Source organism: Phyllopteryx taeniolatus, chromosome 17, assembly GCF_024500385.1.
Source record: "Phyllopteryx taeniolatus isolate TA_2022b chromosome 17, UOR_Ptae_1.2, whole genome shotgun sequence".
Lineage (NCBI taxonomy): Eukaryota > Metazoa > Chordata > Actinopteri > Syngnathiformes > Syngnathidae > Phyllopteryx > Phyllopteryx taeniolatus.
In genome coordinates, this window is record NC_084518.1 from 14,769,246 (window position 1) to 14,795,024 (window position 25,779).

Below are 25,779 nucleotides of genomic sequence, written 5' to 3' on the forward strand. Positions count from 1 at the left end.
CGTCTCATCTCAAATCAGCTAAGGTGTGCGCATTTCAACCACGCTGCTTCAGGGCTTTGCGGAAAGTGTTGTTGGGTGACCTTTATGCTCATGCTGTGTGTGCGTGTTTGTGTGCGTGTGTGTGTGTGTGTGTGTGTGTGTGTGTGTGTGTGTGTGTGTGTGTGTGTGTGTGTGTGTGTGAGGGATTTCACTGCAGAGGCCATCATTACAGGTAAAGGTCACAGAAAGTGCACCTAAGTCATCAAGTATTTTCAATAACAAGATGCACCAGGCTGCTGTTAGGAGCAGAGGTGGCAAAAGTACTCACAAATTGTACTTAAGTACAGATACTGGTGTAAAAAAAAAAAAATGAAAAAAAATATATATTTTTTTTAAAGCAGGGGCATATTTAGTCATATGGGGGCTCAAGGCAAGCCCAAAAAAATGCTAAGATTTTGAATATTAATGTCTGTCATTGGCGGCGGTTTCTGGCTTGCGCAATAAGGGCGGCCGCACAAGGCAGTATTTCTGGTATGTGACTTAGTTTTCTTGTTTGTTTTTCTACTGGGTAAAGGTATAAGAATGTATTCAACTCCTTTCCTTTAAGTCAAGGTAAAAAGTACAGACTCTGAAAAGTACTTAACTGCAAAGGTAAGAATTATTTATTTTTTTGTTTTTACTGTAAAGTTTATACAATACCTGTTTTGATATGTTGGCGCAACAACAAAAATGCAAAACAAAAAACAAAAAAAAACAATCTGCACACCATAGTTCCCATCACTCATAAAAAAAAAAAATGGTGTTTGTGGTCCTATAGCTTTGCTAATTGTTTTAACTGTTTAACAAAAAAAGTGCTAAATTCATCAACAATAACGAGTACTGAAAAAACAGACCTTAACTGTATGTTTTTAAAAAAAAATTTTTTAGATTAGACAGAATTTTTGAATGCAACCCAAATGTTTTAAAGTAACTGACCTACATTGACAAAGTGAAGAGTAGAATGTACAGGCATCTGTTTTCAAATGTAAAGAGTAAAAGTAAAAAGTCATCAGAAAAAAATAATCAAGTCAAGTACAGTAAGTATTCTCACTTCCCACCGCTGGTTAGTAGTCATAAGACATTGGTATTCAAAATGTATCCTTTGTGTGCGTTTGGAGGCCATCCCGCCTGTTTGGAGTCGTTAAAGATGCAATGTGACATTAAAGGCTGAAAAGTGGCCCCTTGAGTGGATTCATAATCCAGCAGCTTGGCAGCCACCGGGACAGCCTGTGCTTACTTTAACGCCAGACAGTCGCTAATCGTGCTAATGTATCCCAATTACAAGATTACATTTTACTGCATTATTTCTTTGCAGACCAAGCCTAGACGCAAATCACACACTGTAGGTGTGCGACAGTGACACGCCAAATAGAATCAGCAATATACAGTTGCTTGCATGTCAACACACTACATTTATTCTGTTGCATACACCTAAGTAACTTTTTGGATAAATTGTACTTGTCACAGTTGTTTTAATGCAACCTACTTTTTACTTTTATTTGGGTAATTTTGTTAAGAAACATGACTTTTACTTCATTACACAGGGCTAGTATTGCTTGTGCAATGTATCTGTTTTGGTCTGTTAGAGTGCCTCAAGCGTTGTTCCATTATTCTATTTCGCCAATCAAACAGAGCCAGGCAGTCACATGACCGCACACAAAGTCTCCGCGGCCCCACACAGAAGAACGTTTTTCACAATGACTCATTTACGTAAAGCCTGGCAGAAACAACGGCGTGTGACTCGCAGTCAGGAGAGGCAGAACACCCCTGGCCTCACTTTCAATCTATGTACAGTATGTTTACCTTACAGATGACAAAAACAAACAGCTATGTCATGGCACTGTCATTTGTGTCCACATTTCAGCCTACAAGAACTCCACTTGGAACTTACGCTGTTTCACGACTTGAAATCTTGGGGCTGAAAATTGCCCTCATTTATGTTATTTTATGAAGATTTGATTCCTAATTGATTTCGTTAAAGTGATATAATTGGGCAATATCTGTATTTGCACATTCCTATTTTAGACTTTTGTCTATTTGGTGTTCATTCACTGATTTGCAAATTGATCAATCAGCAGTTACTCAATACTTGTGTGGTTTCTTCCACTGAATACTTACTCAGGTAATTGGAGGAACACTTTTTACTTTTACTTGGGTCATGTTATTCTAAAGTAACAGTATTCTTACTTGAGTGCAACTTTTTGCTACCATACCAACCTCTGGCATGTGCCAATGTATTGTAGGCTGCATGGAGATAATTATGCTTGCTGGCTATAGATGAAACTCTTTGTGCTTGGCAAGTGAGCCCAGCTTTTTATGTTGTTGTGCAAAGGAATGTCAGTGTCGAATGGAGGACTTCTTACCCCTTCACTTACTTTTCAGCTTAAGCGCGTTGAACGGGAACGGCGTTTGAGCGCATATGCGGCGATGTGCCGATGTCGCTGCTTGATGCGGACCACACGCTGCTCAACAAAAGCCATCTGGACTTATTAATCAACTCACATCTAGCTCAGCACACAGCAGCACGGCGGCCATTGGGCCTCTGTTATTTATCTGTCTGGCCGACCCTGATGAGCTGTCCGTCCGTCCCGTCCTTCTGGCAGCTGACGCTCGGGACGTCTTGGCGGTGACAAATGGCTTCGGTCGGTTTCGACAGGCCTTTGGGGAGGCGGCTTGACCTCAAACCGCAATGAACGGTCCAGAATGGTATAATAAACTAATAACATTGGAGGAGATCCAGGCTCTCCTGGATCGACCTAAGGTGGATTTCAATCATGGTGGCCTAATGGATAGCACGTCTGCCTTACATTTCTGAGGTCGCCGTTCGAATCTCAGCTCAGGGCCTTACAGTATAGAGTTTGCCCGTCCTCCTCGTGCTTGGGTGAGTTTTCTCCAGGTTCCTCCCACATTCTAAAAACATGAGTTAGGTTCATTGATAGGATTAGGAATTGTTCGTTTGCTTGCTTGATTAGTCGACTTCAAGCGTTGAATGTTGATGCAGAGGCAATTTGTCAACTACTCGACGAATTGGTTCAACTCCTACCCACTACACCTCTACGTCACAAATTTCATTGCATGATTTTAACATCTGTGAAAAAGACCAAGTGCCATGGGGAGAATATAATGACCTAATCATTGTCAATAAAACTTGACTACCATAAAAACAAAACAAGTTGATAATATCAAAAGCCATTCGACTGGAAGTTGCCCACTGGTGTTGTGTTTTTGTGCTCTGCCAAGTCTCCAGTATCTGGCCATCACATCTGGCCGCTTCACTTTATCAGCAGCCAGTTTTTGAACAATATGATGCGTGTGTGTGATTACGTGCCAGTAGGAGCTGGCTACTGAATGCTGGCTCGGCATGACACGACAGACTGGACGAGAAAGGATGAAAAGAGAAAGGGGATGAGGGTAAAAATGGTGACGGAAGAGAGTGTACTGGTAAGACATCTCCGGTTAGAGCCTTTAAACGGCTGCGTGCATTGCGTTGCTAATAGATGCGTTCAAGTCAGCTCTCGTTAGGATGACTTTCTGCTGAACTTTAAAATATGAGATATGTACCCCCCGAAGGTGTGTAATCTGCTTCTCACCTCGTCTTAGTTCCTTTCGCATGAATCTGAATGAAGAACCCTAATTAGACGAGTCACTTCCTTGCACGGACTCCCCAGTTCAAGACTGACTTCTCGTTTTAACACCTTTTTACTGGTCAAACTGAGGTCTAACTAAGATGAAGTACTATGCAATTGACCGCAATCTAAGGACTTTGAATACAAGATGTAGGAGGTACACTTTTAGTATATTAAGCATATTTAAACATGTTTTTTATGCATTTGATCTTCAATACATTGCTTTAAAGGTCCCCTTCTATCGATTTATTTTATTTTATTTTTATAATCGTTGACATCCGTTTATCGGGTTTGCGAGATAATTTGGGTAGGAAATGCCCAAAATAGGCATAGGATAAAGAATATATGCCTGTGAGTATTGTTATTTCATCTGTCTATATGTCTACATTAAGGGGCATAACACCGCAACACTATCTAAAAAACAGTATCTAAAAAATGTTGCTGGATTTTAATAGTTACATTTGGCTTTTAACAAACTGATACATAAAAACCTGTTTTAATGAGAATTTAGTTGGACCTCATCCAAAAATCAATGCAGTAGTTAGTAGAAAACAGACATGCTTTTGAATATTTGAACATTGTTGAATGTTATGAAAATAATAAGCTAAATTTTACATATTGACAATCAAAATTTTCCCAGTTTCAACATAACATAGTGCTTAACGTTTTTGTATAATTTCCTACAATTTTCATCCAACAGTGTTTTTTATTTTTTTATTTTTTGAAGAATATTCCTAAAAAAAAAGTTGGTCAAACTAGCAAGCACTTTGTAATGCTAAGAAACATAACCGAAATGTATTGTCATGTCCATCTAAATGAGATTCCTCAGGATTCCGTCACTGATTTTTCTAACAAACAAGGAAGACAAAGTTGCGCTTGGAACACGATGTTGTTCATCTTGTCTAGTGGGGCTAATCGGAAAGACACGGGAGGGTCGGGGTGAGTTAAAAGCAGGCGACAGGGGTTGCGTTGGGGGGACTTGAGAGGTAATGACACCCGAACCCTACTGACTGGCTTCCCTTGAGGCAACATTACAAAAGTATTCCCTGTTCTTCACTGTGTTTCTATGATAATGATGCATCACAGGAAATGCTGATTGAACATTCCTCCTATTTGTCTTATTTGGGACACCGTCATGGCCGCGTGGCTATTCCTGCAGTGCACGGAGGCTTGCTTAACACTATGGAGATCAAGAGTGAGGAAAGAGACAAACGGAGGCGGGAAAAGAAGAGAGGCGCGGGAAAAGAGGACGGAAGGTGGGAACAAGCGGGAGACGGGCGAGCGAGGGCGGATTAGAGAGCTCTGAGCTTCTCCATCCATCAACACAAAATGGAAAGCTTTGAGGAAAGAAGAGATGTGCAAGCATCCCCGTGTGTGTGTATGCGTGTGTGCGTCTGTGTGTGCGTGCGTGTGTGTGTGTGCGTGAATCAGCTCGTCAGTGAAAGCCAAGCCGGCGGTTCGCTTGAGCCCCCAAAAAGCAAGCGACATCACACAGAATCAGAGCAACCGAGCTGCATTTGCGCCTAACAAAAGCTGAAGGCAGCGCGCGCCCTCGTAAGCCGACTGCAACATTTCTGGAAAAGTCTGATAACCGCCGCGAGCTACGTTTAAACACGGATGGCAATATTCCAACAGTATCCCCATTGACGCATACGCCGCAATCACCAGTGAGGTCAAATATGGGGTAAACGATAACCTTGACATAAGAGGAAGGGAATGTTCCCATTTCATTTCGTAGCATTTCTCTTGGTTGCACCGCTTCCAGTATGTGTATTTGGATGTTAGGTTTTATTTATTTATTTATTTTGTCCAATCATATTTCACCCTCTTTGTGTTGCCCTGTTAATCTAATCTGTCCAATGCCTTCAGAATCAGAAGTCCTGTCCTATGTAACTTAAACCACATTCACAATAGATTTCTTTAACCAATCAGATTTGAAATTTTCGTCCCAAGGCCAGCAAGCTCGCCCTAGATGACATCAGCATTTTTACATCCTCTAATTGGCTGGTCAGAGCAAAACTTGTTACCGGAAGTTCGACCAACGTTTGCACACATTAAAACCTTTCATATTTACCTTATCTAGTGAAATAAGATATATCTTATTTAAATATTTTATGTTTTTTGTCTAGTTATTAGATCAATATTAATTCTGAAATGCTTTAGATGATGATGACGTTAAATTTCTTTTTTTGTATAGTTGTTGAAGGTTTCGTCACAATGTTTGATTCTCTTTTGTTTTGTATGTCAGTTTTACAGTAAACCTCAACTGGGACTGACAAATAAACAGCTTGAAGCAAGCACACTATGCCTCTTATTTGGAGAACCCTGTGAGCGAGTCTTCTTTGTGTTTCCTCAAAGTGATGTCATATGATAGTCTGTCATTTCTTAACATTGAGAGAGTGAGAACAGGCGCTAAGGAATACTGTAAAAAGTCTGTTTTAATACGTTTAAATCTGTTTAAAGCGTGTGGGAATGGTGAAACTACTGTCTATAAAAACGTGCATGCAGGGCACATACAAACAAACAACCATTCGCACTCACATTCACACCTACGGGCAATTTAGAGTTGTCAATTAACCTACCATGCATGTTTCCGGAATGTGGGAAGAAACTGGAGTGCCCAGAGAAAACCCACGCAGGCACAGGGAGAACATGCAAACTCCACACAGGCGGGACCGGGGATTGAACCCCGGTCCTCAGAACTGTGAGGCAGATGCTCTAAACAGTCGGTCACCGTGCCGCCCCCTCCATTTATTAATCCTGTTATTTTTTTTGTACCATAAAATCTTAGAATTTAATGATATAAAATGAAAGTAAATGTAATCAAAGAGACTTTTATTTGAGTTTTAAATCCGATCTCCGTGTTGCTATGTACGCACCTTGGCTTGCCTCCTCCCACCGGCTCTCGTGGCGCGTTGCCATGGAGACAGCTTTACTTTGCTGCCATGACAACGTGAGTTCTCTTTGGTCTCCCCTAACAACAACGCAAGAGAATGGAGCAGAAAGCCAGGCGGGCCGTGTCGTCGCTTTGAAGAGCCCAATTGTGTGATTCGCTCACTGTGCAGCACTCATCTTTCCTCGGCTGGGCCACAAAGGTGTGCGTGAGCGTGTGCGATGATGCATTTCTGTTATCACATTTCCATTAGATGATAATCCCGGCTGACGTCATAGTGTATTGTATGTGTTCTGGAACTAATGCGGCAAATCAATCCTTGTAATTACTGTAACGCCACCATCATGATTATTATGAATAACAATAATTCCACACTCCTCTTACCTTAAGTCTCTCAGACACGCCGTCGGTGAAGCTGATGGTGAACTCCTCCACTTTGGGAACCTTCAGCCTCTTCTTCTCCGCCTGGTACTCGGTGCGAGTTTTCACCACAACCTAAAGCGAAAGTCACACTTTTTATTTATAGGAGGATGTGTGGAATTTATGTGATAGGCAGGTGGGGAAAATGGGAACTGACATTTTGACAGGAAAAAGAACCAAGAAACAGTAACTTGCACAGTCTAATAAGATCTGATAGAAGAGCTGTATCAAATATTCTGCTAATAATTGTCTTTTTAAGTACTGTTAGAGGGATATTCATTGAACAATATGGTTAAAGAAGTTTTGGAGTTGGGTAGTGGGTAGGGTATGGTGAGGTTAAGGCTTAGACTACAAGAGGGTTAGGGTTAGGGATTTTTTCATGTTTATTGTCTGTTTATTTATCCAAGATTATTAGATTGGGTTGAGGGTTGGGGAAAGGTGTATAAATATAAAGAAATACATAAAGAAAATAAATCAAGGGTGGGGAGAAAGGTTAGGTTAGGATTTAAAGATTATTGGATATGGTTGTGGGTTCGTGATTTGGTTAGGTTTGGGCTGGGATTAAATCTTTGGGTTGGGGTTAGAGTAAGGGTACAGTTTGCGGTTAGTGTTTTGGGTGGGTGGGGTAGGTTTCGGGGGTTAGGGTTCTTTGTCAGGGTTTGGAATTGGTTAGGGTCAAGGTTAGGGTGGACGGGTTAAGGATTATGGATTTTGGTAGCATTGCGGGTTACGATGGTGGGTTAGGTTTAAGGGGGTTAGGCTTTCATTGGGGTTATCAGTCTATTTTCCCCTTTTCCTTAATTTGTACTTTTCTACCTTTTTTTGTCATTTAATGTTTGTTGTGCATTCTCCTAACCCGTTTTGGACTGTTTTTTGGCAGTGTTGAGTGCGCCTTTAATGGCAGCCTACAACAGCGCCATTAGTTTGTCCCTTATTTTAAACTTTCCACCATTTTGGCGTCGTGTTAGCCCATTTGCACTATTGCAGCGTTTTGGCTATGGTATTTTATTGAGTGGAGAATATCAGCACTATTGGGCTTTTGACTACAATGCTACAACCGCGAGGAGCTTCGCGCCAAGGTGGAATCGACGAGCATTCCTTCAGCGAAGAATGCATCCTGGAGGAGATATGGAGCGGGACAAGAGTCGGAGCTAAAATGAAGTAAAGTGAAATGAGAGAGAGGACTAAATTGGACAGGAGAATCAAACTGTCCGTTCCTTCTATATGTAAATTACTTGCCAATGGACAAACTATCGACTTTTAGAAAACTGCAGTTGTTTGTATACATTCAAATATGCTTGTAATAAATGTGAGTGACGTCATGCACGCTGTGATCGCGAGATTACAATTTCAGTATCCCGGCCATAGACATCTATGATCCCGGCGCCCTCTAGGGGCAGTTGGAGATTTCAATCTTGCTCTGGTCCCTCTCATCTACTAACAGCTTCACACAACATGTGCCACAAGAGGGAATAAAAGCCCTGCACCTCCTGTTTAGGTATTTAGGGTAAGGTTTTGGTAAGCGTTAGGGGTAGTGGGTTAGAGACTAATGTAGCTAAGTATAAATTTATGGAGTTGGGGATAGGGAAGTGTTAAGAGTTTAGGGTAGGGTTTATTGCTATTTATTTCATGTTCATTGTCTATGTCTATTCATCCAAGATTATTTTACAAACTGGTCTCTGTATATGAGCTGCTGGATGTTCCAATTTCCCTAAGGGGATCGACTGTGTAAGCGCCATTAAAATTTGCACTCTATAGGATTGTAACCCATTAGCGTTAGCTCATGCAAATCGTGTATGCTTTTGTTCAAGTGAGCTATGTCACGCATTGAATTTTGACGTACGGCCCAAACAGGTGAAGCTGAGCCTCATTGGAAAACAGGAATGACTCTCATTGGGAGCTCAAGGACAAATTCACAGAAATGGCGCTCACACTCACACATACATAAAGTCATTTGGAAAATGGAAAGTAAGGAGAGATGAGAAAGATGAGTGGACGGAGAATAGAAGAGAAAGGGTGAAATGAAGGTCATTATTACATACCGAATCTGAACTCTGGAATTAAACATAAAAAAATGAGGAAGCAATATTCTACAGAAAAATATACAATATATATACAGAAAATGTTGAAAATTCCATTTCAATCCTGGTAGTCTCTAAGGGCTGAAATGCTGGTTGATACACTGACAATCAAAGAAAATTTCAACTTCAAATTGAATCTCATTTGGCTGAATTCCCTTGTCGGAGTTGGTCAAAGTACGAGCCCTAGAATTTGCACAAAATGGATGCTTCAAACTAAAATGGCCAACATCCTGTTCAATTTTGGGCATGTGTCCTTGAGACTTTTTCAAGTGTTATGTTATGATAAACATTGACCCCAAAGTTCATGTTGAGTGGTATCCGGAGCTAATTTTTTAAAACTTTCCAGGAGGCGCTACTGGCTGAGTTTCGAAGAATGTTGTCCGGAAAGACCTACAATTCTTCAATATTTAGCAGGATACGCGCTTCCCAAAATTGGTGAGTGTTCGGACATTTTGACGCATAATAATGAATTGAAATTTCAAGAGGGCCTCCATAGCGCTAATAAGAAGACACGTTCTATGCTTGTCTCTCAGTATTCCCACAAGTAGGAATCATCGGAAGGGTAGAGCAGTTACTCCCCACTGCGGGATAATAGGGTCATGTGGCCTGAATTCAAGACCGCTGACCCGAGAGGAAAGCACGGTGTTGTATTCTTGGTGGCTCAATGAAGGAGTGTGGAGGGGGAAAAAAAGGAAGCTTCAATGAAAAAAATAAAGAGTTTAAATCGGAAATGGGCGATTTCGTGATGTGAACAATATTGGAGTTGCGAGGCGGCAAAGTGGATATCTGCTGTGTTTTTTCTTTTTTGGGGAAGAGGGGGCAAATTGAAAGGTATTACGCTTTTATTGTTGCTCTTCTCTGACATCGATTTTCTTTCAAGAACACAGCAGCAACCAGAAGATCCCAATGTTAAATAGCAAAACACTCCCATAGCTTTTTGTCAATCTTACATGGAAAAGTATTGGACTTATAATCATGACTTGCCTCGTTATTCAATTGAATGTTACCATTATTGATGAAAGCCTTGTCTAGATTCATGCAAAGATTCTGTACGAATTGCTTCCCCTGCGGATGCAAAAACCTAAAACGAGTCCGACTCAACCTTTGTGCTGCTAGCAATTACATGCTAACAGCTACGCTACACGCCGTAGCTCATTCGACCGTCGAAAATTGACTTTTGATCCTAAATGTTTGCATTTTAAAGAGTTAAAAGATCTTTTAAAATTAGCAGCTATGAGATGTCTTAGCACTGGCATCTTTTCCTTCCTGATCCCCGTCCTTCCTTTCTTCCTTACCGCAGACCCCCTCATTTGTATCCTTCCTTCCTTTGCTGAAAACTATTTTGTTTGCCTTCTTTCCTTTCGTACCTTTCCAATATTGCTTGAGACGTTACATTTCAAGTGCATGTATCCACGTGTTAGCAATGCTTATCATCTTCAGCTGAAGCTGGGGATTATTACATGGCAAAATGAATGCAGATTCAAGGTATTTTAGAACATAAAACAACAAAATGACCACTAGGGTCCTGTTTCTGGCTTTGCCCAAAGTGACAGTATAATTGATGAAGAAGAAAAACAGTTACTCACAAAACCGAGTTTGAAAAAAAAAATATATTTTTCTTATCTTTTCCTGGGACAACACTAATGAAATGACACAATCAAGAGTAGTCAGTGTATAGCTTGTATACAGAGAAAGTTCTTGGTCATGAGGTCCCATATTGAACTTGCAGTGACCTGTATGAGAGAGTGTGAGAACAATAATACCAAATTTAACAAACCTCCTCCCCATTCATGCCAAAGACCTTGAAACACTAAACGTTTAACATAACACCAGGAGGGAAAATGCCTAATTGGGCCCAATTTGGACATTTTCACTTAGCGGTGTTAGTTTAGACATTAATGGTTGTGTGTTGAGTTATTTTGAGTGGTCAGTAATCTTTCTATTTTATACAACTGTACACCGACTACATTGCAACAGTGTCATTTCTTCAGTGTTGTCCCATAAAAATATACCTTATTATTAAATATTTACAAAAAAATGAGGGGTGTACTTACTTTTATTTGATACATATTAGACTCTTTGTGTGCCTACTTCTCTAAGTTATGAAATGTAGCTTAGCTGTTAGCACATAGCTGCTAGGTTGCTACATGGGTTGTATTCCAATGTAAGTTTTTACCTTAAGGTTTTAAGAAAAGAAATGTTTAGAATCAAAACACGATCCATGTTGCATTACGAATTAATTATGGCACGCAAGCGAGCTGGATGAAGACCAAAGAGAAGGTTGATATACAGTATGTTGTGAGGGAAGACATGAGGCTAGTATGTAGCTGCTAGGTCGCTACCTCAGGTTTTTAAGAAACTCAAAGGTGTTAACGTAGGCTTTAAGGAAAACAAATGTTTAGAATTAAAAGGTTATCCATTTTGAGAGTCAGATTAGTTACGGCATGTTGTGTATCTGTTAGCACGTAGCTGCTAGGATACAACTGCTAGGTTCATAAATGGAGGTTTCAAGAAACTGAGCAGTTTTAACTCCGGGTTTTAAAAATGGAATGCTTAGAATTACATGTTTATTCATCTTGACGATCCAATTAGCATTGGCATGTCGTGTAGCTGTTAGCACGTAAGCTGCCAGCAGTACAAAGGTGGACCATGACCTTTCCATGAGGCGTTAAATGCTTCCACATCAGCGGGGAAGGGGATTTCATACAGAAGCTCTGCAGACTGTGCTGCAAGAATCTATAGAGTCAGAAAGCCAATTAGTGGCTTATATTTGACAGCGACGTCTTGACATTTCACCTGGCTGTGACTGACACCAGTTGCTTTTAGACAGCATCATTCCATTTATGTGGGCTGATCCTTTTAAACACACAATCCATTATACACCATAAAAGAATGCACTTCACACAAGATGGATATAACCCTCTTTTTTTCTCTCCATCTCTACTATCAGTATTCTAGATGTGATATTCCCTGTGGAAATGATGTCAGATTTTTTTTTTTCTTACTCGAGCTGGAGTTTCATGTTCTCTCCTCAAAGAGCGAGTGGTGATGATGAGGGAAGCCTTAAAGTGTGCGAAGGCATTTTATGTAAAAAAAAAAAACAAACAAAAATGTATGGTGGTGTCACATGCTTTGGTGCAACATTGGATGAAACGGAGAAATAATCAAAGGTGTCTGAATGTTTACCAGAAAACGGCAATGAACATAATCTCTGAAATAGGGACCATTGAAATAAACACGCCTTAACCGAAAATCAACTGTTTTAACGTTACTGACATTTTCAGTACACAATTTATTTAGCTGCTGCGTTTTGATATTTAGCTGAAAATAGCGGCCATGGCTGCTGGGGGAATGAAAAGGGTTCTCGTGAGGGCCAAAATCAAACAATAACATGAAAAATGACAAAAAAAGTTGAGCAAGCATAGCAACTTCAGATTAGAATCACATTGCATTATGAGAGCATATTCTCTAGAGATCCGCGTGGCGGGGACACTTAAGTCAAAGCCGTTATTTGAATTTGAGAGACGTCGGGGGTGTAAATAAATTTTTACACATATGGAATGAAAAAAAGCCCAAGCTTGGAAATTGGGAGAAGCTGCACCCAAAAAAAAAAAAAACTACTGTCTATCTGACACACTGCAGAGCTGCTGGGCAACACAGTGTACAGTGGTACCTTGAGATATGAGTCACCTGACTTATACGTTTTTCAAGATACGAGCCATTGTTCCAACATTGTTTTTTTCCTTTGATCTGTGAGCAGAAATTTGAGATACAAGCGCTGTATGGTGGCAGTGAATTCAAGTCACTTCACAAGTAGGAATTTGGCAAATAGTGAACATTAAAAAATAAAAAAAATTTAAAAAATTACATTAAAAAAAGGCTTCAAGCTGTTTAATGGCACTCCCAGTTGAAGTTTACTGTCAAATTAAACGTAAAAGTAGAAGTACACGTTTTGTATTTAAAACAAGCACATAACTTTACCTCTTACAAAAGTCTTCTAGCATGATGCAAACAAACAATACGAAACGCCATAGACCGACTAACGAATTGTGACGCTTTAAGCAACTGATATTTGAAGACAAGGAGTGCATCAACACATGTAGACAGACAATATAACAACACTCACAGGCAAATGTTCATTATCACTCTTGTGAAAAACAACTAATATTACTGCAGCTTACGCAATCACTTAGAGTGATTTTGTGTGACTGCATTATACTGCCCCCGGCGGCCGAATTGCACACAGCAGATAGAGCTGCAATGAATGAATCATGATCCACTGACACTCCAACTAATGGACACACGTAAGTCTCCTGTGTTAGGAGATGTTTGGTGCACAAAAAGTCAGCTACAGTATGTGAACTACCACATCATGCTCGTTTGTTGAACAGAAGTCGGATTACACTTTGGTGGTGAGTCCTCACATCATCACATAACACATGAAGTCATTGATTCGTTATTCAATAATTGAATATGTCCAACACAGTTAAATCATTTGTGCGATCAAATACTGAAGATCTTTCATCAGTGTTTGAAGCAGCTTTTTGTTTTCAAATAAATAAAACATGCAGGAATCAGCCTGCTCTCTCCATCTGCGTTCTCCTCCTCCTGCTTTTTTGTATGAAACTGAACTGCTGATTCAATCCCGATTCCAGCGTTCCTGCTTGGGTGGAATCCAATCTAATACTCGTCTGCCTCAGCTCATGTAGGCCAAAGCCATATTACAACGAATGGGTGTACGTGTGTGTGTGTGTGTGTGTGTGTGTGTGCGCACGCGCTAACCCCGCAGTCGTGGGTTCCCACGAAGAGCTTTTCGCAAGTCTACTGCCAATGTAGGGTACTTACTGGTCAGTTCACATGACCCACAGCAAGCTGTATGTACTGTACAACAGACATACTGGGCCACCACAGTACATTACAACAATGTGTGAGTGGCACGAATAAACACTGCATGTCTTTAAATAGTGGCCTCTGCTCTAATAGATGCCTCAATAAATCCCTCACCTTAATTAAACATTCATTTTACCCCCTTTGGAAACACGTCATTCTTATTGGTCTCATTGAGTCAAAGTGCCACGAGACAAAACAAAATATTCAATGTGTCCTATGGTGGCAAGAAATAAACTGTATGTCTTCACTTGAGGCCTCCAGCCTAATAAATGCCTAAATTCAATGCCTCACCTCAATTAAACACCTCCTTTTCCCACCTTTGGAAACACAATGTTGTTCTGATTGGCCTCATTGAGTCAAAGAGACACTTGCAAATACAAAACCTTGCATGTTTTTTATATTGTCCACAGCTCTAAAAGATGCCTGAATTATTTGCCTCACCTCAATTAGACACCTCTTTTTCCCCCTTTTGGAAATACAACATCATGCTGATTGGCTTCAATGAGTCCAAGTGGAAAGAGATAAACTGTATGTCTTCACTTGAGGCCGTTTGCCTAAAAAAATTTCTAAATTCAACGCCGCACCTCAATTAAACATCTCCCTTTCCCTCTGTAGAAGCCTACTGTCGTTCTGATTGGCCTCACTGAGTGAGAGTGACACTTGACAAGACAAAACACTGTCTTTAACTAGTGAACTCTAAAAGATGCTTACACTAAATATCTCGATTCAATTAAAGGCCTCCTCTTTTCCCTTTTGGAAAAATAGTGTCTTCCTGATTGGCCTTACTGATTTGGACAAACATGTTTTCCGTCAGACAAAACAAAAGCACTGTACGTCCTAAATTAGCAGCCTCCATTCCAATTAACACCACTCCTCAATTAAATTCATCTCCTCAATTAAACACCAAATTGTTCCTCCCTGGAAAAAATAACATTGTTTTCATTCACTTGGATGAATCAAAGTGGCAAGACAATACACATCCTCAAAGTGCCAAAGTGGGACTTCACAAGACAAAATACTGAAGGTCCTCAAATTGCGGCCTCAACTGTAACAGAGGCCGCAATTAGACGCCTCCTTTTTTCCACACAGGACAAAAATAACGGTGGTAATTACTTTTACTACACATTTCCAGAGCGGTACAATAGAACTTCACCACAGCACATATAGCGGTTTGTTTCGCTCAGTCCCCTATACAGCGTTTACACACAAAAAAAGGGCTCCATTCAAATAAAGGCCTTACTTCCAAATATTTGGAACTACTTAGAGAAATACACATGAACCCGTCTTCCTTTCCACTGGGACATTCTGAATAAGAACAAAGACTTTGCTGCCTGTGATTAGTGACGCTGCCTCATACGGGCGATTTTAAGCAGCTTATGCAGGCCCTACAAAAACATGTTTTCAGTTGGGGGGAGCAGACGACAAAATCTGCTGTATGGCTGACAGCCAGCCGAGACACCGGAGAAATTCTCCTCTTATCTCGTACCTTCTTCTTCAAACAGGACCAGCAATAATTCAATGGTACATCCCCAGGGTTCAGCCTTACTTGGCCTGGCAATGATATACACATTATAGATTGTGTGTGTGTGTGTGAGTGTCTGTGTGTGTGTGTGTGTGTGTGTGTGTGTGTGTGTGTGTGCGCGCACACACATGTGCGTGTTTGCATGTCTAAACCAGCGAGCTCGGTACGAGCTTGTCGGTGTATAGTGACTGACAGCTTTTTAAATGTCATGTCACATAGTACAAACTGGTGGCTGCTGACAGATAGTGCTTGTCACACGCACACACACGTACACACCACTGTGAAAATATCTCTGTCTAACACACTACTATCGCCATTATTTTAGTTATCATACATTTAAGACTTTAAAAAAAGTAAATACCTCCCTCAAATAAAGAAAGGTCTTCAGTATGCCATCAGGAACACACACAAACACAGCAAACAATTTAAACCTCTCTGCAGGGGTCTAATACATTACCATCGCTATTATTTTAATCAGAAATGTGTCAAATAGTTACTGACTGCACCAAATTAACAACAAATAAACACCTCTCTAAGATAAATGCCTTCAATGTTTCCATCAGGAACAAGCAAACGCCACAGAGAGGGTTTCAAAACATCTCTGCAGTGGTCACGATTTTATTCAAACATTTGTGACGGACTCGCTGGGTGAAACACATTAAAACAAAACTGCCTCCCTCAAATAAATGCCTTCATTATCTGATTAGGAACATAAGCACAGAGAACATATTAAACCAGTGTCCATTAAGCAGGAGAAAACCTCTCTGCAGTGGCCATTATTTTAATCAGAAATTAGTTGGTTAATTGCCGGGTAGGCGGGACAGTGGGCGACTGGTTAGAGTGTCTGCCTCACAGTTCTGAGGAACTGGGTTCAATCCCCGGCCCCGCCTGTGTGGAGTTTGCATGTTCTGGCCGTGCCTGCGTTGGTTTTCTCCGGGCACTCTGGTTTCCTCCCACATCCCAAAAACATGCGTGGTAGGTTAATTGACAACTCTAAATTACCTGTAGGTGTGAATGTTAGTGCGAATGGTTGTTTGTTTATATGTGCCCTGCGATTGGCTGGCGACCAGTTCAGGGTGTACCCTGCCTCCTGGCCGATGATAGCTGGGATAGGCTCCAGCACGCCCGTGACCCTAGTGAGGAGAAGCGGCTCAGAAAATGGATGGAGGGATGGATAGTTGCCGGGTGGAGCAAATAAACGACAAATGAACACCTCCCTCGAATAAATGTCTTCCATCAGGAACACACACACACACACAGAGTGAGGGATTCAAACCACTATCCTCTAGGAGGAGAAAAATCTCTGCAATGGTCTAATAGACTCCCATCGCCATTATTTTAACCACAAATTAGTCGATTAGTTCCCAGGAGTAACAAATAAACGTCAAATAAAAACCTCTCTCAAATAAATGCCTTGGTTATCACATCAAAAACACAAACATACACAGTGTATGTTACAAACAACTTTACAAACTAGTAATTAGTTACCATCCACTCAAGACAAATAAGCGCCTCCCTCAAATAAATGCCTCCATTTCTCATCAACAAAAAAAAAATTCAGGTAGTACATGTGATATTTTTCCCATATTCGCACACAGGAATGAAAACGTTGGGACCCATTAGAACTCTGTTGCTAACCAAAACAGCTGTTGCTACCACTCATGCAAGTAGATTCTCAGATGAATTACAATGTGGAGATTTATTGGGGCGTTAAAGATGACGTTAGACGGCAGCTATAACGGCAATTTGCCTTCCACTAGACTGTGACGTGTGATCGCTCCACAATGTTGCGTACGGGCGGTGTGAAAGGGATTCTCGTCCAACATTAGTATAACATGCCACTCAAAGGCAAATCCTATGGAAATGCCCATTATTAGCTCCTCTTGAAGCATCACCATGGCAACGGGATTAACGAACAGTGGGGCGTGGACTACTGCAGGATGCAGAGATGACAAATGACCTAATCTGCTTCCTAATGTCAGATGGGAAAATAAATAAACACAAAGGATAGATGGGCTAAAGTGAAAGCGACGGTGGGGGGGGGCTCACCTTGTCAGGGGCTTGGCTCTGCAAGCTGCCCACGTCCAGAGGCGTGATGAGGGGCACGTTTTGGAAGCCGTCCTCCACACTCACTGCTTTGGCCCCTTTGTCCTGAAGATGACTCCCCAGTTTCACCATCTTGTAGATCCTCGTAATCCCCTGGACAAAGAAGAAAAGCACACTGTGTGTGTATGTATGTATGTATGTATATATATATATATATATATATATATATATATATATATATATATATATATATATATATATATATATATATATATATATATATATTTGTCTTATAATTGTATAATTGTATTTTTTTTTACATTTCTAATCGTTTATTTTAAGTTATTACATAAATATACATGATTACATTTAAAAAAGGAAAATTAAATATTAAATCTAAAAATTGTTATGCAATTTTGAGGCAAACTTGATGATAAGTCTTTATTGTAGGTGACACAATGACTGGAAAACAACAATAACAGGAATAAAACGTAAAAATAAAGCTGTATCATTTTATTATATAATTATATATTATTATTATATAATTTATAATAAAATAATAGCTCATAAGAATTAGACAATGAAAATATATGAATATATGAAACTCGTAAAGATCACATAAATAATCATGAATAATTCTTTTTAATTTATATGTTAAAATATTAAGACACGCAATGTATTAATCAAATTAATCATCAATGTATTGCAAAGTTTAACACAATTATAAATTAATATATAAAAAATATATGTTAGTAAATTGTGTCTCTATGATTAAATATTAGATTTTTTAATTATATTTTATTATCTTATTTATTATTTTTGATATATTTGTACAATATAACATTTTAAAAAGATATACTATTAAATAAATAATAGATTTATAAAAAAATTATATTTGTTTTATATACAAATGTTGAAAACAAAATGTAAAAATATAACAATGTATGAATAAAAAATCAATAATACATTTATTGCAGATTTTAATCAAATAATACGTAAAATACATTTTATTAAATTGTTTATCTAGATTAAAAATTATATTTATTATGAAATGTACATTTTTATCTTATTTATTGTTTTTGATACATTTATTTAATATAACATTAAGTAAATATACAGATATAAGTGTACTATTAATACATTTTTTTAATGTAATAAATAATACATTAAAATGCTAAAATAATATAGACTTAAAAACAAAAATAAGATTAAATACTACCACTGAGCAATGAAAAAAGCAACAGCATGTTAATCATAAATACTTGCAAACACTGTATAATATATGTACGTTTATATATATTGAAAATCAACAAATGTGAATAACTGAATACTACCACTGAGGTATGAGTAAAGTAGAATGCAAAAAACGGTCACAATCAATATTGATTGTTTTATTGTATGAAGATGAAAAAAATACTTTTTTTTTTTTTTTAAGCCTAAACATTTATGAGCTTTCCAAATGTACCCAAAGACAAGCATACTGCATGCATGTCAGTCAGAGCGGCGAATGAGGGCAAAACGTGCAGATCGATGGAGGTACTTACTTACAGCGTGCTGCTGCGGCGTGTGGATGCGGGATGAGGAGGATGAGGAGCGGGTGATGCTGCTGCTGCGGCTGCGGAAGGGAAGGATGCGACGCTGCTGCACCGTCCGCCGCTCACCAACTGGACGTCTGGAGGCACGCTTCTTCGCTTTTCCCACCCAGCGGACGGCCCAGCCCCCTAATCCCGAATCCTCATCTGCTCTGCTGTGCACCAACACCCAGACGCTGAGTCCTTTATTTTCTTTTCTTTTTTTGACTCGTTTGGGAGGTAAATTAATGTTGCATTCAGGGAATTCCAGTAAACTACAAGCCAGGGGAGAATCTGGTCGTGGTTTCAAATAAAAAGCCACATCGTAGCACGGTTTTGACGATTAACACGCAAATTTCTGCTTGAAATAAGTGTGTAATATGATTTTTTTTAAAGTCAAGAAATTAGTTACAGAAGGCAACACAAGAAAAGTGTTAATATGATACATTTTATCGTTTGTACATGGAGAGTAATTTATAGTACCTAAATAGTCCAACTTTCCAGGGGTTCTTAAAGGCACCACAGGTCTGTAGTTTGAACATGGGTTCCAATTTACAGTAAAGAAATATACCACCGTTGTAGGGGTTCATGAAGGCACCACAAGCGAAACGTTAATATGATACATTTTCTCATTTTTGCTAGGGTAATAATTTGATGTCAAACAATTTTAAAACTTTCCAGGGGTTCCTGAAGGCAGCACAATGTTCTGGTTTTTTTTCTGTTTTCAGACATATACATAACATACAGTCGGAGCCTTTCTTTATTGGGATACATTTTTCTAGTTTCTGAAGGCAACACGTAAACTGACTCCCGTAAACGAGCGTAGTTTCAATTAGATTGCTTTAAATGGCTATAAATGAGAAGTGGTTTCTAATTATATGGACACATTAACACGATTTAGATGATAAGTATGTTGTACAACGTAAGCATTTTAGCTGTATTTTATGCTCTATATAAGAACGGGAAAAATCGACAATCATACATAAATGCAGCTTCCCACTGAACCAGCACATTCGCCTAAAACGCGCACTTGTCAACTTGATTTACATACTTTTGAACATACTGTTTTGCCTAGCTCAAAAATAGCTCCTTCTAACCCGGGAGTAGTAACGTTACTTCCCCCCCCCCCCCCCCAATATAAAGTATTTTTATGTCTTAAATTTAGTTTATATATCGTCTGACTCTGAGTGCTTCTCACGCAAAAATTTTCTTCCGTGTATGCGTAAAACGGTGTTCAGCTGTTCTACACTTCATGAACGTAGCACAAAGCAATTCAATCTTTGGTTGTTTTGCGCCACCTGGTGTTCAAACTAGTCCAATACAACCTCGAGACACATTCGTCCAATTTTAGTTTTTAAAAATAATGTCATGGTTTAGAATGACGGCGGCGGTCAGAGGGTACTTGAAAAAATATCAAAACAATTGCCACTCAAAAATAAAATCTCATTTGAGACAATACGACGCTCATTTGTACCTGCAGGGGACAATGATGGTCAGAAGTGTTTACATTAATGACGGGAATTATTATGAAAAAAAAAATTTGAATTATGTTTGAATACAAATAGATCTTTGGAGATCCTGCCTACTCATCAAGTGTTTGAATCTTTTATCTATTTTTTTTTTTTAAATATGTCTGTGAGCAAGTCCTTCTGCAACACTGCATCACTGTTACATTAAAGTGGGACTAATTTACCAAAATGCATTGTCTCCTTAATTTGAATGCAGATAATATGAATAAACACATGGAACACGTGGACATATTCATCACAGTTAAGATTTATTTCATTCAACATTTCACATTACAAATATTGAAAAATTATGCATACTGTTATATAAATAGTTGGCCGCAAACAATTAAATAACAGATTTTTCTTTTCCGTTTCACTAGCACTTCTACAGACCAACTCCTAGAAATATGGACATATCCGTATTACATAACTTAATCATTAGAAAGGAAAATACAAAAATAGGAACTTATAAAGTGAAATGACAATAAAAATTAAGGTGATATCTGAAGTAAAAAAAAAAAATGCTATTAATAAATACAACAAACCTTCCCATACACAGTTAAAAACTATTGAAATCTTGCCATTAAGTAACATTAACAGACATATATTTAAATATTTATTTTCCTTCAGAAAATGTGAACCATATATTGTGGAGCACAATATAGCAATTAGTAAAAACTAGACACTTTAACATATTAAAAGCTTCACCTCAAAAATATAACAAAAATCTGATCAAAATTATAAAAATCAATTATACATTCCAATTAAAAATATACCAATAAACAGCTAAATACATTGTTGACCTAATAATTACAATGGAATCAATCACAGTAGCTTAAAATAAACCAAAAAAAAGCAAATGAGCACAAAAACCCTTTTTAATGTTTTAAAAATAACTTCAATTATTTATATTAGTACAAATAGTTGGATTTCATTTATTTCTTTTTTTTTTTACAAACACCAGCATGAAAAGGATTACATTAAACAGTAGAAAATGACTGTGAAAAAACATAACATCTTCTTTAATTAAATGTCTTCAATAATTAAAAATGGCATTTGAAAGAATTACATTGCAAAGAGTCTTTTGTCTGGAAAAAGGTTCAAAAGAAGTATTGCACATAACAACTTGAAAGTTAACTTGCAACATTTTTTAAATTCTTTTCTTTTACCACATTCAAGTCTTTAAGCTCCCCTTCCTCTGCGTAGGTAAAGTCTTTTTCTTATCCGCACTATTTTTTTTTTTTTCCTCCAACAGTGTTCTAGAAGGATACTCGAGTCCGAAACGTTCACGCTCGCCTATTTGTTTTTGTGTTAACGCGCATCCCGCTGAGGTCTGCCAATATGTGAGGGGCGGGTGGGTGGAGGGTGGTAAGGACAGAAGGGTTTGTGATAGAGGGGTTGAGGTCGGGGTTCTCCTTAACAACGTCATAGTCCAGAAACATTTGGTGCACACCACAACAGTTAAATTTCAGAGCTAATTCACCTCATTTCTGCGCTTCTTTCAGTCTTTTTTTTTTTTTTGTCGTCATGCATGCTAAGGATTACGATAGGTGCTAGTTGGCAAGTTCAAGAATATATATATATCTATATATATATATATATATATTCATAGTTTTTTTCTTCAAATATTAAAATATCTAAACACCAAACATCCATTCTTGTAATACGAGAATCAGCATTAAGTGTCCAAACTTAATGTTTTTGTATTCTCCCCCGATACCATATTCCCTCATATAGTGGCCAGGAGATGGGGAGGCCTTTATTCTCGCAGTTGAAGATTATGAGGCGTCTAATAGGTTAGGGGCATTTTCTCCACTGCAGGTTGGGGGAAGCACAAACGTGGGGAGACCTCTAACTGCAGTTTGGGGTATAAGGTCTATTTACTCCAGATTGAGGGAGGCATCTATTACGGGGGAGGCCTTTATTTACTGACTTACTAGTGTCTCCACACTTTTTTAATCATCTGACAAACTGTTTACATGCCTCAGTAGGTGCTGCTGTTTCGATTAGCAACAGAGTTCAAAGGGCTAGGCAAAGGAGCGGCCACTATTTGAGGAAATAGGGTTGAGTACGGAGAGGAAAGGTCATGTTTAACATTGTGTTTTAAGATCACAACTTTTTTTTCTTCTTCAATGATTTCTCACCATGCTATTATATTAGTATGACTAGTCATTACCGAGTGGAAACATTGAGCGTAGGAAAAGCTAAGAAGACCAAGTGAGCGGATACACTTTGGTCTCGTCATCGGTAGATGTGACGTCGCACTTAAGAGTTGGAAAGAGTCCTCAGCACTGAAATGTATAAAAAGCATAATTGAAAATAATATCATATATCTTGAAATCGCTCTGCTTTTCTGTTTTTTTCTTCTTCTTTAAAATGAACATTTCCATATATGCAGATCTCTCAGTAACAAAAGTACAAAAGCTACCTTTCACAATGTGAAAAAATTGAGGTATTGCAAAAAGGAGTTTCCCCATATTTGTGAAAAATGTGCCTAAAATGACTGTCGGAAATAAAAAGAAAAAAGATATTTAGAAAAGTAGTGCATAATAAATGCTTATATGTGCATGACAAAATAATTTAGCTAGAAAACACTGTTCCAAAAAATCAGCAGGCCGTGTATAAAATAATTTTCTCATCGTCTCATTTTGAACAGCAAATTCTTCACAAAGTGTTTGAAAATATCCCAGGTGCAAAAAGCCATATGAGGATCCTCGCTCATGAGCAAAATCAAGTTTTCTCTGCACTCCTCCACTACCAAAATGGGAGGATTTTGTCTTTTGACTTCCACTGCGTGAATGTGCACTTTTGTTTGTTTTTGGGGGGGGGGGCAAGGGGAGGAAGTCCATATAAGGTCGCCGTTTCCAGCCGATGGGGTTTTACTGCACTGCTAACTTTTTTGTTGTTGTTGTTAAGACCAATCTTTGGTTCTCGGGAGTCCTTCAGGGGGGCGCTTGACGGTGGACACAAGTGACAGATTTGGAAAAATCGAAAGAGGAAATGAGCTACAATGCGACCTACTAATGCACAGCCATCTTTGGTTCCCCAACCTGCTGGACTTAAGGGTGGGCCTCCTCAAGTGTGTGTATCGTAGTAGACTATCTTCAGTTATGCTTCAAAAAACACAGATGCTGAATAGAATTTAGGATTTGAACTGCTTGGTTGACTTTTGGGTGTAAAACAGAGCTTTGCGATTTTTTTGCCTTGTTTTTGTTTTGTTTTGTTTTTTTGTAGTTGTGACCAATGTGGTCGGGTTCTGGATCTAAAAGTGAGGAGTGGGAGGGGGGGGGGGGGGGGGGGGGGAGAAGGGGGCCCGTAGCCTCCCATTGCCATACATTCCCGTAATGCACTCTGCGCACGACCGCGTAGGTTTTCCGTTACAAAAATAAAAAGGAGGTGACGAAGCTAGCGAGTACAAAAAGTGTGCGAGTAACATCGTAGCTCCGCCCAGAAAAACACGAGAACACGGGCAGGCGTTTGTGACTTGCTCTTCTTTTTCTTTTTTAACTGCATCCGGCACATTAGCAGCTGAGTTTGAGGTATTAGTTTTTGCATGTCAAGATGGAGATCGAAATTATTATGTGTCGAGATCTTATTTTTTCTGAGTAAGAGAGAGAGAAAGAGAGAGAGAGTGTTCGGCTTTCAGGGCTTCTCTATCCTGTGCCGCGAGCTAATAAAACAGCTTTGGTTATCAACTAAGGGTATACTGGTATATTCTAAAATGTGAAATAAGTGCACTCTTCTTCAGCAACACCTTTTTTTTCCAATTCACATTTACTCTGGAGCCTCGCATTGGTGTCTTGGAGAAAACTAAAACGAGCTCTGCTACAAAATGTCATAATCAAAGAGTATTCATTTGGGGGGCCTCTTATATAAAAACATAAAACCAAAATACATGAAGAAAAGCATGCCAATCAAATAGCAGAGTACCATAGCACACTAACTTTCCTACATATGCTTTTTTGGGGGGTAACAATCATTTAAAAAAATAAAACAAAACATGTTACACTTGTTTTTCCTTGCTGGACATACTTAAGATATAAATCCTGTTTTCTCTCGTGAAAATATAAATATTAACTAAAAAAAAGGTTGAGCGAAAAGGAACCAGCAACAGAAAAGTGCATTTATTCGTTAAATGATTTTGCGACTCCTGCACTACCTTGCCATCCTGCTCCCCCCGTTTGCTGCCGGCCCGCCCGCCCGCCCGCTCGCCCGCCGCCGCTCAGTTCCAGCGGAACGAGATGTGACGTGGCCGGTCGCCGCCCTCCTTCACCAGCGGCTTGTGGAACTCGCGGCCAGCGCGCGAGTGGATGGCCGCCCAGCAGTACTCGCAGTAGTACTGCAGGCAGGTGACGTTGGCGCAGAAGAACGGCGCAAACTTGCCGCCGCAGCGAGTCCCCTGGCACTCGTCGCACAGCTGGTCGTCCAGCACGTATGGCTTCACTTCCACCTGCGGGCGGAGGAGGGAATCGCATTAAAAGTGTTGTGGATGCTTGAATACAGTACTAGCATGTTGGTCAAATATCAATATTAAACACATTCACTGCCATTGACGGCTTTAGAAGTCAAATATCCATGTTAACTGGGAAGGCTGGCAGTGAATGAGTTAAGCGAGACCATCGGGTTTACCATTGGAAATTATCAAATTTCACTTAAATGATCCCAAAATATTTCTACAATTAATGTATTTGTTTTCCATCTTTGCCAGCGATGTGAACAAATAAGAACAAATAAATGCTCTTCCACTAGATCAGTGCTTATCGAAGTATGCTACACGTACCACTACTCCCTCTAGTGCGGAAAGAAATAATCCCTGCCTGAACACAGTTCAGTATTGAACCTTTAAGTTCAATAGATTTACATTTACATTTTAAATTTATACTGTTTGTTGTTAAACATGCATTTAAGTAAAGTGCATATTTTTATCTTCCACTATGTGTATTGTTAATGTTCAAATTTTGCATAAATGTTACAGTGGTTTACAATAATTTTAAATATACTTTTTAGGAATAAAACCTCTGTCTGATTTTTAATGAACTTAGGGCCACTGTATTTCAACATTGGTCATGATGCTGGTACTGGCGCGAGCTACATAACATTTAAGGTGATGTAAAAAGTTTAAGAACCACTGCCCTAGATGGAAGCAGGTACAATTTACACGTAACTACCTGTAGCTATTCATACAACAGAACAAAAGTCTACCA

At 39.2% G+C, this 25,779-nt stretch overlaps 2 protein-coding genes across 5 annotated transcripts in view; both read right to left on the reverse strand.

Annotated features, from left to right (window-relative positions):
* nsg2 (neuronal vesicle trafficking associated 2) overlaps positions 1–19,298 on the reverse strand; it is a 31,238-nt gene extending 11,940 nt beyond the window's left edge. The window contains exons 1-3 of one of the 2 annotated variants that reach the window (XM_061752351.1): positions 19,045–19,298; positions 17,500–17,649; positions 6,922–7,032 (exon numbers count right to left, since the gene is read on the reverse strand). In XM_061752351.1, the coding sequence (XP_061608335.1) occupies positions 6,922–7,032; positions 17,500–17,628 (240 nt within the window). In that variant the 5' untranslated portion in view covers positions 17,629–17,649; positions 19,045–19,298. Of the gene's footprint in view, positions 1–6,921; positions 7,033–17,499; positions 17,650–19,040 lie in introns of both variants that reach the window. The other variant, XM_061752350.1, reaches the window with a different exon arrangement.
* Positions 19,299–20,823: 1,525 nt separating this feature from the next.
* Positions 20,824–25,779, reverse strand: part of cpeb4b (cytoplasmic polyadenylation element binding protein 4b) — a 45,166-nt gene continuing 40,210 nt past the window's right edge. For all 3 annotated transcript variants that reach the window (XM_061751325.1, XM_061751322.1, XM_061751321.1), the window contains one exon: positions 20,824–25,025. In XM_061751325.1, the coding sequence (XP_061607309.1) occupies positions 24,798–25,025 (228 nt within the window). In that variant the 3' untranslated portion in view covers positions 20,824–24,797. The remainder of the gene's footprint in view (positions 25,026–25,779) is intronic.